A 14957-nucleotide genomic window follows, 5' to 3' on the forward strand; every position below is an offset into this window, starting at 1 on the left:
CGTCGCGGCGGCGGCGGCGGCGAGTAGCCACGGTGCGCTGCCAGTGTCGACCAGTACGCGCATGGGCTTCTCACTTTGGTTGTAAGCGCAGGTGCAGCGACGCACGCCGACGATGTGCAGTGTCGACCAACCGCGTGGCGCGCTGCCTGCCCATCTATCTCTGACCTGCTAGTACAGTACGAGTGTCATGCCAGGCTAGACTATATGCACGCCATTTCCGGGCCTCGCGACGCGGGTCAACTCGATCGGAGTGGCGCAAAGTTGCGTTTTGATAGAGTGAGAATGCCACATCAACATTTGGATACCACGGTTGCTTTTTTATAGCACAAGCTGCATAATACAATTAGGACAATAAAATACAAAACGTAAATAAATGGCATTGGTCCTTTTATCTGTATTTTGGACCAATCCAAGCAAAGGTGGCTGCACACGACGGCGCGCCGAGGCAACGCGAGCGTCCAAATCGAGTGAAAAATGAAAGCGACGACGCTTTGCCCAGAGATAGAACTCACGTTGGGGAGCATGAGAAGCTACGTGACGTGCTCGTTGGCGGCGTACAGCAGGACATATGCGTGGTCAAAGTTTCGTTTGTGGCGTACACCACAAACAACCATATTGTACCACATTTAAAAACGGACGCGCCCCGTATCGTGCAAGCACCTCGTCCGCGTTCGAGAGCGACGCCCCGCTCTTTCGAAGCATCATTTCAGTAGCACAAGATTGTCGTCAAGCTCATTCGCCTCTGCTTGCCGACGCCTACAGTATGAAGTACAGTCGCCGTCATCTGCTCTGAACTTTGGTAGATTTCCCTGTGTGGGCAACCGCTTCACCGTGCGTGATAAAGCGCTAGTGAGGTCATTCCCGTGTATGAATAGAAGATAAAAATGCTCACATTTCGCACACGCATCAACCTTGCAAAAACAAAAACATTGCATTTACGCTCCACCATTCCAAGCAGTTAGTGCCGCGCTTTGCCGCTGTACAAGTCGTCGTCGCCGCACCAGACTGTCTGCAGCTTCTTGGTCAAGTAGAGACAGTACTTTTTGTCATAGTCGGCGCTGAGGCAGATCCCTTGCCGACCCGCGGTCTCGGGGGCCCAGCACCCCTTGCACTTTTCGCACAGCGTCGTTGGTGCCGGTGTCGGGGCCGGTGTCGGGTTGGACGACGGCTGCGGGTACGGCGAGTCAGTCGGCCAATCAGGCAGCGGCTCGTCCGTCGGGCCGTCACTCGGTGCCTCTGTCGGGTCGCTCGGGTCTTCGCTCGGGTCATCACTCGGTGCCTCTGTCGGGATCGGCGCCGGGGTGTACGGGGCCGGTGACGGGTACGGCGTCGATGGTACCGGCGACGTCGATGGCATCGGCGACGGCGAGCAGGGTGCCTTGGACGGTGCATGCGGCTTGTGCGTTGGCTTGTGCTTTGTGCGCGGTGACGCGCCGCCGTTGATTGGCGCGTACGCGCCGTTGGCTGCAAGATTGCACATGCCCTTGCCGCCGACGTCGCGCTGGAGCTTCATGTAGCCGGCGTCCCCCCAGGCGCCGCCCCACGAGTTCTTGATCTTGAAAAAGTCGACACCGTTCTCGGACCCGTACCCGACGGCGACGACCGCGTGGTCGGACGATGCGCCCGGGCACTGCGTCACGACGCCGCTCTGATAGTTGCGCCACACGTCGTTGTTGGCTTCGACGGTCACGGTGACGACTTGCTTCTCGAGCGCACTCTGGAGCGCGCTCTCGCCCGAGAGACTCACGGACGCACCGAGGCGCAACTTTTGCTTGCTGCAGCCGCTGTCGCACTGCCCACTCGCACGCGAGTTGCCCGAAGCGTACGGGTACGACGTGCCCGCGCACGCACCTGCCGTCGTCAAGTAGTCGAGCGCCTTGTTGGGCCACCCGCCTTGGCAGCCGTAGCCGGCGCTCGAGGCACAGCTCACGAGCTGCTGCTCCGAGAACGCGGCGAGGGCCCCGGTCGCCTTGCATTGCGCAAACTCCGCTGCCCCCACCGACGCAAACGCCCAGCAACTGCCACAGGCGCCTTGGTCGCGCACGCCCGACATGCAGGCATCCGCAGACCAGTCGACGCCGGCCGCGGTGCGCTGGAGTGGCGTGAGCTGTCCGTCGACTGTGAGAGCTCGAGCCGGTGTCGTTGTGTTGCCAAGACCGGTGGCGAACCGTGCAAACTCGGCGTCGCTCAGGAGCGCAAACGGGTTCTTCTCGGTAAACGTTGCGTGCGGGTTGGCTTTGTTGAGCTGCGCGACCACCTTCTTCGTGGCCGCAAAGCGCTCGAGCTCGAGATTCTTGCCGCCGAGCTCCCCCGACTCGGTCTTTGGTACGTAGCCGTGCTCGGCGGCAGCTTTGCCAGCCGCGCTGCGCTTCCACGCATCGAGCTCGGTCTGCAGCGCCTGGCGCTCGCTGGTGGACAGCGGCAGAGCAGAAGTTCCGACCGCACAGAGGCAAAAGGCCATAATGTTGATCGGCTTCATAAGGTCGTGTGCACAATGGGAGGCTGTTTGATAAGTGCCCTTGGCTCGGGCCATGCAAGGGGATGAAGGCCTGGCTGCCGACAGAGCCGGCGCCACGGAGCGTATCTTTTATTTTTCACCATTTCACACAACAGGTGGCGTGGTTATTCAAGTCGGCCCGCCGCAGTCCTTGCTTCCGACTGCCGTCTTGATCGTCGTTCAAGCTCGAAGTCGACTCAAGTTTGGTCCTTGTCGTTGACCACTAGAAAGCGCGCATTCAGTCAGTACATTTGGCAATGCGTCTTGCCCTTCTTACGACAGAGTGATTGATTTTCACAAAAACCACGTTTCACACGTGTGTGATTTTCAACGTTCCAGAAGTCGACACCTGTGTTACGTCAACCCTTCTGCGGAAGCTGCGAAGCACTGAATGGAGCGTTCGAGCACTCGAGATCCCATCGACTAGAAGTTATAAATCACATCCCTGTGTACCACCACATAGAACAATCATGCGCGCGCAATAGGAGTCGTCCCGGTCAAGATGCAGATGGTACTTGGTCGTCCACGTTTGTTCAGTCGGTGGATTTCTGCTTCACACGCAGGAGGTATGGGGTTCGAGCCCGTAGGAGCTGCCCCTTTCTTCTCGTGGCCCTTGGCGTTGGCATCGGAACCCGCATGTTGGTTCTTGACAGTCCCATTCGCTGGCACCCGACTCTTTCCACCGACGTCGCAAGGCGCTGTGGTCTCTGGTCCGGTCTCAACGTGCGTTCGATTGCGTTTATAAGAGAAGTTCGTTCGGTAGGCGTTTGTGTTCGAGACGAAGCCGTACAAACAGAGTGCCCATCGACAACGATGCTTCGTGCCGCCACGTCATCGGCAAACTGATACCTTGATAGAAGCGACCTGGCTCTGCTGCACGCTTTCGATCGCAAAGGATCCCTGGCATGCTGTAGGGCTAGCCTAGTGCGAGCGCATAGTCCTCTCGCATTCTATGGCTACATGTTTCATTCTTGTGATAAGGGACCGGGCGTCTTCTTCTTCACCAAATTAGACGCGGATCGCTGGCTATGCATTGAGAAATGTCGTATTAATCTAGCTGTAAAACATGCACGCATCGGTCGAGTCGTCCGAGTCCCAGTCGCAGTACTTGTCGTCGTCATCACCGTCGTCGTCGTCGTCGTGGTAGGCAAACGAGAAGCACCCGTCGACGTTGGGGTCCCACTCGACGTCCACAATTGCACTCGTCGTTGTACCCGGGTACGCAGCAGCTTGGAGATTCAAAAAGACGGTTTTGTTTCGGTCTAAGAGCGCGCGGTCGACGGCCTGGGCGGCTTGGCTTGGCCCGCGCGGCAAGAGGTACGCTAGCACGTCGAAATGGCCTTCGCGGGCGGCCCAGTACATGGCCCGAAACGTAAATCCTTCCGGACGCTGGCTGCACAAGAGCTCAACGATCTCAAGGTGACCGGCCGCCGCGGCCCAGTCGATCGCACGCGTCGTGCACCCTTCGCGCCCACGTGCATGTAGATACCGCACGACCTCGACATGGCCGCGGTGGGCCGCACGGTCCAGCGCCTTGGTCGTGCCGCCTTCAACTCGGTGCGTTGCGAGGAAGTGGAGCACGTCCAAATGGTTCTCGTGCGCCGCCGTGTCGAACGCGAGCGTCGAACAGCCCTCGCGCCGATGCGCATGCAGATACTGCACCACCTCGAGGTGGCCAAAGTACGCGGCGCCGTCCATTGCTTGAACTGTGCAGCCTTCGTCGCGGTGCGTATCGAGGTAAACAACGACGGCCAAGTGCCCCTTTGTCGCTGCCTTGTCCATGGCGTCCGTCGAGCACGATGCCTTGCAGACCGCGTCGAGGTAGGTGACAAGGTCCAAACGCCCCTGTCCAGCGGCCGTGTCGAGCACACTGGCTGAGACTGTTAGCTCCGGGTACGACGCACGCAAAAACGCAGCAAGGGACACGTTGTCGCTCAGAAGGGCGGCGTCGAGCGCCGCCGACGTGCAGCCTTCGGTCCGGTGCTGTTGCAGCCACCGCACCACATCGTCGTGGCCGTTCTCGGCTGCATGGTCGATGGCGTCCGTCGAGCACGCGTGGCAGCCCGCGCCGTGGAGGACTCGGAGTGTCTCCAAGTGCCCGAGGTACGCGAGGTGGTCCAGGACGCGCCCGCCGTCATGCAGAAAATGCATCTGCGTCGCGTCCACGCTGCCGGTGTCGAGAAGGTGCTGGAGCAGGCGCGTATGGCCACCCACGGCAGCCGCGGTGGCCAGTGCGATTGGATGCAATAGCAAGCTAGAGAGCTCGTCGAGCCATACGTTGGCCATGGGCGCGGCCATGTAGTCGGGCACGACAATGTCTTCGGGAACGTCGTCCATGTCGGTGCGCTCGGTAAAGTACCGGTTGTAGTACCCGACGTCGCCGCAGTAGCCGGTGAGCGCAATGGCCTTGGCACGCGCGTACATGCCTCGCGAGCGCACAAAGCCAAAGTGATAGGCCCAGTTGGACGCCATCGGGAGGACCGCAAGGTCGCCGGGCCAGTCGCTCTGGAATGCATCGACCCAAATGCCAGACGTGGCATCGTCGAGCGCGTCTTCGTCGGAGAAGGCGCCGTTCAGGAATTGCGTGAGCGGTCCCGCAAAGCTGAAGATTGTTTCGTGGAGGTCCGCGATCGATTCCCAGCGTGTTGTGCTCATCTCGGTTGCGTCGTCGGTTGTTGGTTCTTGGTTGACTTTAGTTCAAACTCAACTTTCGGGTATCCGGATGACGTGGCAGCACCGTGTAGCGTACATGTATTCAATTCCGCCAATTATCGGTTTTGACAAATTTATCATCGATCTAACTTATAAGTATGGTAATGTTAGACATGTATTCTAACAGGTTATGAAAACAAAGAGTATTTGGCTGGCAACGAGCGCGCATCCGGAGGACTATACCGCACCACTGCGCTTGCAGGGCACGCCATGTTCTCTCTGTCCGTGGGCGAGTGTTGCTCGCCGTGGCTGGGGCACATGAGGCGGACAAAGTTTCGCAAGGATCGCACGGGATTCGTCCATGTCGGTTCATTTTGGCCAATGAAACATCGGTCCGCCACGGGGGTGACGAGATAAGGTCAACTTGACCACGTGCGCAACCATATCGCGCCAAAGCCGAGCCGATACCGACCTGCTAAAGGGTGTGTCACCACTGCGTGTGGGTGGCCTCGGTCCTCACGCAACGTCGACAGCAGTACGCAGGTGATCCCATGCAGTATGACAGGATATCCCAAGCCTGTTCTATGCCACGCCGTGCGGACTGCATTTGGCCATGGCCGCCTTGCCCTTTCTTGCAACGACTGCAGCTTTTCGCACACAGCGACACCCGTCGAATCCAGCGTCGGTTCAGTCCTGCCCGCGGTGGACACGCCTGTATCAGTCCTCGGCACCGCCGCGTCGCACACTGCAGCTCGCCGTGTGGCTGCGACTGGAGGCGTATCTGGCTGGCGCGCATCCTGTCCATAAGTCCGAAGCTGCGCTGCCATTCAGCGGGCGCCGCAGACCTCGCGCTGCCTGCTCAATCGGGCTCAGTCCGCCAATGACACGACCAAGTTCGCTTCCGCCTGCGACATGTGTATGTGTCCTACCTCCGCGCGTATATTATGATTGGTCATTTGTATTGATAAAAGGAAAAGACAATAAAATAATAAGTGCCATCTGGGGCGCGAAGTTCGAAGCCGCGACACGACCGGCAAGGTGGCACACACAGAAATGATTCCGCCACCCGTCGCCTGCAGCACGGCCGAGGTCAACGACTGCGCCGAGCGCGTGAACGCGTGGGCAGGCTTGCCGTGCGATGAGCAGGACGCCTTCACGTACGTCTCGCCGGTCAACTTTACTCTGCTATGCACCGACAGCGACTGCCTCGCCAAGGCCAAGGCGTACCCGGCGCTCGAAACGCGCTGTCGCCACTGTCTGCCCGACGACCCGCGCGTGCAGCGCCCGTTGTACACCAACTTTTGCAGCTCGAGCGCCGTTCAGACCAAGATTGCGACTTTGTACAAGCACTGGGCCATCTGCGAAGCGATGAGCGGAGGCAGCGCCAACGACCCCAAGTCCGAGGGCTGCAACTCGTGCACGTGGACGACCGCGCTTCTCAACGACGCCAACATGACAGCGTCGGCAGGCGGCAACTTGGACCAGTTTAGCAACTTTACAAGCCGCATTGTGCACCCGCGAGCCAACGAGACTGACCGCGTCGTACGCAACTCGATTCTCTGCGCCCGCGTCAAGACCACGTCGCCGCCAGGGCCGCACGAAGGCACGACCGTGCTCACGTCAGCGCCCACGAAATCGAGCAGCAATAGCAGCAGCAGCAGTGGCGGTGGCAGCATGAACGACGCGACCATGTACACGTACGTGGGTGTCGCCGTCATTGGCGCGCTTTGCAGCGTGGCTTTATTGCTCTTTGTCTTGCGGCGCCGACGCCAACGCCGGTCCACGACCTGTCGCCCGCTCTCGGCCACGGGCGAACCGAGCGCGTCCCGGCAAGGCGTCACGACCGGTGACGACGGCGACGAGTACTATGACGCCTTGTCGCCGGCCGCGTCCATGGCGGCCACGTGGACCAAAGACGTGCCGACAGTCCGCGAAAAGGACGTTGAGGTCGTCCAGCTCCTTGCGCAAGGCGCCAACGGCCAAGTCTTTCTCGGTGTCTACAACGGCCGCCATGTGGCGATCAAGACCATGCTACCGGGCCACCACACATCGCAAGAGATGTTTACCATCATGCACGAGATCGGCATTCTCTCACGGTACGTGCTCGGGAACTGTCATTGTCATTTTATTTTCTGTCATTTTCGGATGATTTTTGTCATTTTTGGATGATTTTTGTCATTTTTGGATGATTTCCTCACTTTGCCCTTGTAGATTGCAACATGCATCGATCGTTCAGTTTCTCGGTGTCGTTGCGCCGCCTCGGACCGAAGGCGACGTCCGGTTCCTCGTCGAGTACATGGACCTCGGGGACCTCCGCGACCGGCTACTGCACTCGACGCCGCAGTCGCTGCCGTGGCACGGCCAGGACAAGCCTTCTATCGCGAGCCAGATCGTCGCGGGCCTTGTGTACCTCCACGCCCAAGATATCATCCACCGCGATCTCAAATCGCGCAACATTTTACTTTCGTCGGGCGGTGGCGCCAAGATCTCGGACTTTGGCGCCGCGCGGCCTGCGTCGACGACACACACCATGACGCGTGGCGTCGGCACGTACCGCTGGATGGCGCCCGAGGTACTGAGTGAGAACCAGTACTCGGTCGCGGCCGACATCTTTTCGTTTGGTATTCTCCTCACGGAGCTCGACACGCACATGATCCCGTACACGGACGTCAAGAGCAAAAAGTCGGGCGCGCCGCTCGTCGACACGGCGATCGTGTCCATGGTGATCGCCGGTGCGATCCAGCCGACGGTGCGCGTCGACTGCCCGCTCTGGCTCCAAGAACTTATTATGCAGTGCATTGCAACCGACCCGAGTTTACGCCCGACAGCGCGCGATATCCAAGTGCGTTTTCATCAGCACGGCTTTCCAACTGGCGTGTCGCCACGATAGAAGCCTACTGACTCGTATTTATTAAACTTTGATTTGTTTCGATTTTTGCGTTTTAAAAAATGAGAGTGGGGAACTAGAGAGCCCTCTCCTCTCCGTGAGGACCTCGCTAAAGGGACAACAGGCTACCTGATGATGGTGCGGATCGAGAATGCTATGGTCGATCGATCGTTCCGAGTCCTTATTCCCCACATCCGCGGGCTAGGGCTAGGGTAGGGCTAGGGTAGGGCTAGGGTAAAGCCTGCCGCCGTGCTTGTGCGACCAACTAGACTTGCTGATACGTGGCCTTATCCACTGGATGTACCTCTTCGATGTGCACGTTGTATGTACCGTACGGGTAGCGTCCTATCTTTTGTGTTGGTGCAAGTATCCCTAGGAGGCTTTGGTTAGGACCTTGCTCGTATTGTTATTTATCGTCGATGTCGAGACTGTTGCGCTACAGCGGAGCAGAAAACCCGGCTGACGTGGCCACTTGCTTGTGGGCGGGGCGGTGGGCGAGCAATAGGGGTCGGGCCCGGCGCGGCGCACGTACGACATCGATCGCCGCTGCCGTGCCAAACTTCTTGTCGAGCGCAAACGCAAGGAACGGTACCGTATGTGGAAACGCTGTCCGCTCGACAATGGTTTCCAACGCTGCGTGGGAAAATAGACTCGGGTACGCAGTGTAGAGCGCCTCGAAGACGTCCATCAAACCAAGACGCATGCAATACTCGAGCGTCTCGAGCGTCGGCGGTGCGACGCCGGGGACATGGACCATCTCGATAATGTTTTTACCGTGGCGCCGGGCGCAGTGGAGAAGACGCTCCATCTGGACGCCGTGCGCGCCGCGCTCGCACACGCGCTGCCACAGCGGCCACGCGCCGACGTCACACGCTGCTTGGACCCACTCTGCCGTGTAGACATCGACGCCGTGGGCGTGCAAGAGGTCGACCAGCTCGACCACCAAAGGACGCGCCGCCATCGTGCGCACTTCCTGCACTGCGAACATGTCGGGCACCGCGCCGCCGTGCAGCAGCGCTTCGTTGGCCAATGCGACGTGACCATGGAGCAGCGCTCTGCGCACGAGTTGAAGTGAGCCCAATGAACCGTCCTTGTCGCGCCGGCACGCAAGGAGTGCAGCCAGTATGCGCGGATCATAGGAAGGGGCGCCGGCCACGAAGTGGAGAAATCGTTGAAACTCACTCTCAATGAGGCACGGCTGCGCGACATCGAGCAGCCATCTTAGAGGTCCGTAATAGCCGGGCTGGCGCGGCTTCGCGACATCGAGCATCCACATGAAAGCTCCGTAGCGGCCATGCTGGAGAGCGCGGTAGAGGGTCATATATGTAGGGCGACGGCCGCAGTTTTCGTAGAGGTACTCGAGTAGCACAATCGACCCGAGGGCGGCCGCGCCGTCGATTGCGCGGTCCGAGCAGCCTTCGCGGCGCGTTGTGTGCAGAAAAGCAAGGACATTCAGGTGTCCGTTCGACGCGGCGCCGTCCATGGCCGCTGTCGTGCAGCCTTCATTACGATACAGATGCAAGAAGCGGACGACCTCCAAATGGCCGTTGGTGGCCGCGTCGTCCATGGCGGCGGTTGTGCAGGCAAAACCATCCACATGCAGTATTTGCACTAACGAGAGCAAGCCCGCGGCCGCCGCGAGGTCCAAGAGGTTGTCGATCGCCGTCGCCGTCCGGTGGTGCGTGTAGAGGTACTGCACTGACACGTCGCAGCGCTGGTGGATTGCAGCTAGCATCGCGCTGGCCGACCATGCACATTCGTAGTGCGCCGTCAGCAGCGACAACAAGTCGGCGTCGTTGCAGGCCACCGCGAGCACGGGCACGGCTGTCATTGGGACCACTTGGAGCATCCGCTCGATCCACGAGGGCGCGCGCCATGGCATCGCCACGAGCGTGACGGCGAGGGCGTTATGCCCATAAATGCACGCGCACGCAAACGTCTCGGCGGTCACTCTGTCTGGCCAACGTGCTAGGTAGCGCGCAACCAGGTCGGCGTCGCCGTGCGCAATCGCCGCGTGCAGCTCCAAGGTGTAGCTCGCGTTCTCTTCAATCACCGTGCACTTGGCCGCAATAAGGTCGTTCGGGTCCAGCCGCGCGTAGTAGCCGGGGCGCATCTCTTGCTCGAGCAGGCCGTTCCATAAACTCCAGTTGGGCCCGGGCGTATCGCCGGCGTGCCATGTCGTACGATAGAAGTGCTCGAGGTAAGCTCGGAGCACGCCGTCGACGCCGCCTTGGAAGCTCAAGATGACCGACGCCAGCGCCGACGACGGGTAAAAGACGTCGGTGAGCGTCGTGACCATGTTTGCGACTGCGCCTCGCGGCGACGTTGTCGGTTGATTGTGACCTGGCTCGCGACGTTCAACGCGTTTTTCAGATTTACCGCCACGAAAATATTGTGTTTTATTCCAATATCAACACGTGGAACTGTGTTTTATTCCAATATCAACACGTGGAACAGGTTTAACGGCGTCAAGTCGGCGCAATATATATGCCGATGAATATGTGCGCGCCTCACGACACGGTATCAATATAAAAAGGCAACCAGACTTGATACTCAAGGTGGCGGTTTCACAATGCTGCGATGGCCTGTCCAGTGCGTGACGATGCGCCATCGGAGGAAGCGCCGGCGGACGATAGGAGGCTGTCGCTGCACCTAGCAATAGGAACCGTACTGGCACCAAGCTACAGTACCAGTAGTGAATAGCACGCCACCATCCCGGCCACGTAGAGCTGCCACGTACACTGCCACGTACGGTTTGGCAGCCGGAAAGGCGGTCGCATTCCGACGCCGAGTCGACATTTTCTGCGGCCAAAAATGCGTCCGGCGCAGAAGCACATCGAATAGCGTCGAAGCCAAACTACATTGATTCCCATCGAGAAATTTCACGGCGTGTGCGTGCGAGAGGTTTATAGCTTTCTTTAGCGTTGATAGTTGAACACACCCACATACAGACGTCCCACGGCGCCATGTAGCCCTAACCCCAATCGCGTTGGACGACCAGATTTGCAGTCGCGTCGCTCGTTGTGCTCAGCAAGGTAGTGGGACGTAGAGCCCCTTTGGCATCTACTAGCGCTAACTGACCGCGACAGGGTCGTTTCAGACATGCCTCTCGGTCCGATGCGTTCGCTGAATAGATTGGGTGATAAGGAAACCGGGATCTCGCGTTCCGCCGTATCCTAGGGCCTTGATCCCGTCCGGCTGTAGCATGCCACCGCCTACAGGCGTGCTTGCTCCGCGGACGCTCGAGTGTGTGATATCCTAGGACAAGGACACACCGTGGTCAGCCGTACGTCACCAATTACATCACATTCCAGCTCAGATCTTAGGTGCTTTTGTTTCTTAATCAACTAGGCGCCGTCCGTTTGCATCGACTAAGATGGCTGAGATGGACCGTCTTTGCCTGTCCCAATCGACGACCGTACGATGTGCTCCTTCTACGACCCTAGGTACACGTGGGAGTCGATCTCTCTGGCGCACGTCGTCGTTTCCTTTTCAGCCTTCAGCATGTCATTTTTCAAAATGGCCAAAACCACTCCGATCCTCCTCTCCACCCTTGTGCTCGCGACCGCGCAGTCGGGCTTTGAAGCCCTCACCCTCGACGACGCCCACGCACTCGCCAACGAGCTCGAGGCGTGGAAGGCGACGCCGGCTGGTCAGGCGGCGGCTAACCTCGGCTTGCTCCCAACGCCGTCCAAGCTCGAGTCGACCGAAGTCGAGGCGAGCGAGCTCGAGCGCTTCTTTGCGGCCAAGGAGGCCGTGGCGCGCCTCCAGCGCGAGCAGCCGAGCGCGACGTTCAGCATCGAGACGCCGTTCGCCCTCCTCACAAATGACGAGTTCAAGGCGACGGTCGCGCGCTCGTTTGAGCAGAGCAAGCGCCTGCGCGAAGACATGGACGTCGAGACGCGCCAGCTCCAAGCCAGCGGCAAGGAATCGGTCGACTGGACGACCCACAAGTGCCTCCCCGACGTGCGCAACCAAGGCAAGTGCGGGTCGTGCTACGCATTCGCAGCCGTCGCGGTCGCCGAGTTTGCCCACTGCCTCGCGACGGGCGAGAAGGTCGACGTGGCTGTCCAGGAGCTCGTGAGCTGCGATAGCCGCAGCGGTGGCGGCTGCGACGGTGGTAGCGCCAACGCCGCCATGAACACGCTTGCGCGCACGCCCATGTGTCTCGCGGCCGACTACCCGTACACGTCTGGGACGACCAAGGTCAACGGCGAGTGCAAGTCGTCGTCGTGCCCGACCAAGAAGCAGCTCAAGATCGGCACGGCCGTGCGCACGTACGGCGAAAATAACCTTGTCGCGTCGCTCCAGCTGCGCCCGACGGCCGTGACGGTCGAGGCCGGCAACGACGCGTGGCGCTTCTACAAGGGCGGTGTCGTCACGTCGTGCCCCGGCAAGCGCTCGGACCACGCCGTGCTCGCGGTGGCTTACGGCACCGAGAACGGCACGCCGTACTACAAGATCAAGAACTCGTGGGGACCCAACTGGGGCGACAACGGCTACATCAAGCTCCAGCGCAACGCTCCCAACACGTACAGCGGCATGTGCAACGTCGGCGAAGGCCCCATGTACCACCGCCTCCGCTAAAGTATTGACCCATCCTTGATATACGCGTAGTATGTTCCATTTAACGTAGTAAGAGCAGACTCTATACACAGTACCCCGCCTCGGTTGCCTAGTTGTCGAGCGTGCACGCAAGTGTCTTGCCGAGCAGGAGAGGGTCGGCCACGTCGTCAAGCACTGTTGCTTGCACTGCGATCTTGCACTTTCTAAAAAACAACGCACGTGATTGGCCCCTTTGGACGCTTCGATAAACGACGGCGTTTGATTGGTCGCGTGTCGGCGCCGTATCACCACGAGCTTCCTGGACGGCCTGTATGAAGACGTGGTCGCATACGTTGCTACGTTTCACCGCCACGCGTGCGAGCATCTGCGCAGCTCCAAGCAGCGGCCGCTCGCGCACGAGGCGACCATCTACCCGAGCCGCCTCCAGCCCGGCGCCTCGCTCGACTTGGACTGCGGCGGCCTCTTTCTGCAGACGGGCGACATTGACCGGCAAGCGTTCGCGGCGCCGATCCACTTTGCCGTCGCGCGTGGCCATGACGAGGTCGTGCTGCGGGCACTGGCCTGTCGCCCGCAGCAGCTCTCAGTCGAGCTCATTGCGTGCACCTTAGCCCACGGTCACACCGACGTGGCTAAGATCTGGCTTGCGAAGAAGGACCGCTTGGATCCGACCTACCGGTACGTATCCCGGTCGCGGACGACCTCGGTCGAGGCGCGTGTGGTGGCGCGGGATGCCCCCGAGCTCCTTGTGCTGCTAAAGGTCTTTGCGCCCAAGGTCAACAGGGTCAACGCACTCGCGAGCGCGATCCAAGCCCGCGCGGCGAGCGCCGCCATCACACCATGGGTCGGCGGCGGTGAAAGCCACGACCATGGACGCTGTGCGCAGGGCCTTCTCGCACTGGCCATGCAGATGCATCATGACGGCCAGCGCTGCACCTCCAACGCGATGAGCGGCGCAGCCATCAACACAGACACCTCAGTCGCTTCCTCATTGAGCACCGCTGCGCAAGGGCAACGCGACGTACTAGCCTATCTGATGACCCATGTCATGCTCCAGAGCGCGCTGATCTACGCCCCCGCGATCGACAGCGCCAGCAGCTGGACGACGCTGCAGATTCTTTGTGCCCGGCGCGCGTCTCGCTGCCGACCCTTGCCTCGGCACTCGACGGTGGCCATGTCGACTTTGTCGCGACCCTCTTGCGGACGTACGACCCGGTGTTTCGCTTGGCGACGCGTGCCAGCCTCGTCGAAGCGTGTGGTCCCACGGGTCGGTCGCGCTCGTCCAGCTGCTCGACGACTATATCACAAGCCTTTCGCTACCGCCGCCGCGCCGCGCCCACGAACCGACCTAGCATGCGGGGCACGTTGCTCTCGCCTCTGGGCAGGCTGACGTTGCCGCTTACCTCTCTGTCCGCGACTACCGCTGGCGCCACAGTACGTTTGACGACGTGGGCCAAGGCGGCGTGTCGATACGGGCCCTGACACGGCGTGTGTTGTGGCGGCGGCGACCTCATCCGTCTCGATGCAGTGGCTGTTGTACGCAGCCCGGGGCGCCGGTCTCGATGTCGTGGTCAATGTTGCGATCGACCCGCGTCGAGCACCCGACTGCCATCGACATTGTCGAAGCTGGGAGCGCCTTGCCCGAGGTGCTCGCGTACTTGTACGACACGTACCGGCCGCGTGTCGGTCGGACGAGGTCGTCCACGTTGCCGTCCGTCGGGGCCGCACCCGTTTCTGCGCTTTCTATGATCGACCAGAACCTTTGCTCGCTGCGGTCGACTCTGTTTTGGACAGCGCGGTTTGGCGACGCACCCGCCTACCGCCGGCTCGCGCGCGACTGCTTTTGCGATGCAAAGGATCCTCTCGACACGCTGCTGTTTGTCCTGAGTCTGGGGTACAAGGTGGCGACCCGGGGCGCGGCGGCATTTTGCCCGAGTGCCTCACGCATCTTTTGCGCTGGTTTGACGCAGCGACGATGCTACCGGGTGAGAGGGCTCTGCGAATAGCAATCGCTCGGCATGCGGCCACGAACGCAAGCGCGACGGTCTTTATGACGACCATGCGCACCGAAGGCTCTGGCCGTTCAACTGGCTGCTTCGGCTGCTCGAACACGATGCGTGCGCGTCGTACCTCAAGCGAATTTTGACGCTCTGGGAAGCATGGGCGACAGAGACGACTATGTAATGTCGTTTATGAATTTATGAATTTATGACTTTATGAATTTATGACTTTATGAATTTATGGGTGCCATCGTCAAGGATAAACAATATGTCCATGGTTTTACGTTGTACCGGGATTATGCACAAATTTCGCGCTTGAACGCTGAAAAGTTGTCAGTCTTGGACGAGAAAAAGCGGC

The 14957-nt window shown here is 60.0% G+C and overlaps 7 protein-coding genes across 7 annotated transcripts; 4 read left to right on the forward strand and 3 right to left on the reverse strand.

Annotated features, from left to right (window-relative positions):
* Positions 1 to 958: 958 nt before the first annotated feature.
* SDRG_14340 (hypothetical protein) lies at positions 959 to 2500 on the reverse strand (the record flags this gene model as incomplete). Its single annotated transcript, XM_008620462.1, has 1 exon — positions 959 to 2500. Exon 1 carries the CDS (start codon positions 2477 to 2479, stop codon positions 959 to 961), a length of 1521 nt encoding a protein of 506 aa, XP_008618684.1. The 5' UTR covers positions 2480 to 2500.
* A 973-nt stretch (positions 2501 to 3473) lies between these two features.
* SDRG_14341 (hypothetical protein) lies at positions 3474 to 5210 on the reverse strand. The gene has a single exon (XM_008620463.1). It carries the CDS (start codon positions 5150 to 5152, stop codon positions 3551 to 3553), a length of 1602 nt encoding a protein of 533 aa, XP_008618685.1. The 5' UTR covers positions 5153 to 5210; the 3' UTR covers positions 3474 to 3550.
* Positions 5211 to 5805: 595 nt separating this feature from the next.
* SDRG_14342 (serine/threonine protein kinase) lies at positions 5806 to 8081 on the forward strand. The gene is made up of 2 exons (XM_008620464.1): positions 5806 to 7245; positions 7361 to 8081. The coding sequence occupies exons 1-2, from the start codon at positions 6203 to 6205 to the stop codon at positions 8037 to 8039; spliced, it is 1722 nt and encodes a 573-aa protein (XP_008618686.1). The 5' UTR covers positions 5806 to 6202; the 3' UTR covers positions 8040 to 8081.
* A 336-nt stretch (positions 8082 to 8417) lies between these two features.
* On the reverse strand, positions 8418 to 10398 carry SDRG_14343 (hypothetical protein). Its single transcript, XM_008620465.1, has one exon. It carries the CDS (start codon positions 10333 to 10335, stop codon positions 8473 to 8475), a length of 1863 nt encoding a protein of 620 aa, XP_008618687.1. The 5' UTR covers positions 10336 to 10398; the 3' UTR covers positions 8418 to 8472.
* Positions 10399 to 11555: 1157 nt separating this feature from the next.
* SDRG_14344 (hypothetical protein) lies at positions 11556 to 12696 on the forward strand (the record flags this gene model as incomplete). The annotated part of the gene is made up of 1 exon (XM_008620466.1): positions 11556 to 12696. The coding sequence occupies one exon, from the start codon at positions 11556 to 11558 to the stop codon at positions 12621 to 12623; it is 1068 nt and encodes a 355-aa protein (XP_008618688.1). The 3' UTR covers positions 12624 to 12696.
* A 217-nt stretch (positions 12697 to 12913) lies between these two features.
* Positions 12914 to 13951, forward strand: SDRG_14345 (hypothetical protein; the record flags this gene model as incomplete). The annotated part of the gene is made up of 4 exons (XM_008620467.1): positions 12914 to 12924; positions 12975 to 13644; positions 13698 to 13804; positions 13852 to 13951. The coding sequence occupies 4 exons, from the start codon at positions 12914 to 12916 to the stop codon at positions 13949 to 13951; spliced, it is 888 nt and encodes a 295-aa protein (XP_008618689.1).
* A 222-nt stretch (positions 13952 to 14173) lies between these two features.
* Positions 14174 to 14783, forward strand: SDRG_14346 (hypothetical protein; the record flags this gene model as incomplete). Its single annotated transcript, XM_008620468.1, has 2 exons — positions 14174 to 14584; positions 14637 to 14783. 2 exons carry the CDS (start codon positions 14174 to 14176, stop codon positions 14781 to 14783), a joined length of 558 nt encoding a protein of 185 aa, XP_008618690.1.
* Positions 14784 to 14957: the final 174 nt, after the last annotated feature.

This window comes from Saprolegnia diclina (genome assembly GCF_000281045.1).
Source record: "Saprolegnia diclina VS20 unplaced genomic scaffold supercont1.70, whole genome shotgun sequence".
NCBI lineage: Eukaryota > Oomycota > Saprolegniomycetes > Saprolegniales > Saprolegniaceae > Saprolegnia > Saprolegnia diclina.